This window comes from Rhagoletis pomonella, unplaced genomic scaffold, assembly GCF_013731165.1.
Source record: "Rhagoletis pomonella isolate Grant_MI unplaced genomic scaffold, Rhpom_1.0 Rhpom_scaffold_19934, whole genome shotgun sequence".
Taxonomy (NCBI): domain Eukaryota; kingdom Metazoa; phylum Arthropoda; class Insecta; order Diptera; family Tephritidae; genus Rhagoletis; species Rhagoletis pomonella.
Window position 1 is genome coordinate 1 of NW_023478456.1, and position 760 is coordinate 760.

The window sequence follows — 760 nt, forward strand, 5'->3', positions numbered from 1 at the left end:
AGTACGTTTGTGGAATAGGCTTCGTTACGTCAAGTGGAGATTTTGGTTTGTAGTCTGGTTTTGAAATTGGTTCTATAGGCTTAACACCTTTGTCTTCTGGTTTGGCAGCAAATGGAACCAAGGGTACACCTGGTTTGACATCAGCCATTTTAGGTTTGTCGAACTCTTCATCAGATTCATCAGAAAAGTACGTTTGTGGAATAGGCTTCGTTACGTCAAGTGGAGATTTAGGTTTGTCGTCTGGTTTTGAAATCGGTTCTATAGGCTTAACAAAATTGTCTTCATGATTGGCAGCCAATGGAACCAAGGGTACACCTGATTTGACATCAACCATTTTAAGTTTCTCGAAATCTTCATCAGATTCATCAGAAGAGTACGATTGTGGAATAGGCATCGTTACGTCTAGTGGAGATTTGGGTTTGTCGTCTGGTTTCAAAGTCGGTTCTACATCCTTACCACCATTGTCTTCTGGTTTGGCAGCCAATGAAACCAAGGGTACACCTGGTTTGACATCAGTCATTTTAGGTGTGTCGAACTCTTCATCAGATTCATCAGAAGAGTACGTTTGTGGAATAGGCTTCGTTGCGTCAAGTGGAGATTTTGGTTTGTCGTCTGGTTTTGAAAATGGTTCTATAGGCTTAACACCTTTGTCTTCTGGTTTGGCAGCAAATGGAACCAAGGGTACACCTGGTTTGACATCAGCCATTTTAGGTTGGTCGAATTCTTCGTCAGATTCATCAGAAGAGTACCTTTGTGGAAT

General features: G+C 41.7%; 1 protein-coding gene across 1 annotated transcript in view; it reads right to left on the minus strand.

The window, feature by feature from the left end:
- Nucleotides 1–28: 28 nt before the first annotated feature.
- Nucleotides 29–760, minus strand: part of LOC118732421 (pollen-specific leucine-rich repeat extensin-like protein 1) — a gene marked incomplete at its 3' end in the record, with an annotated part of 2,554 nt that continues 1,822 nt past the window's right edge. Inside the window, exon 3 of the mRNA XM_036461554.1 lies at nucleotides 29–749. Within this exon, the coding sequence (XP_036317447.1) occupies nucleotides 29–749 (721 nt within the window). The remainder of the gene's footprint in view (nucleotides 750–760) is intronic.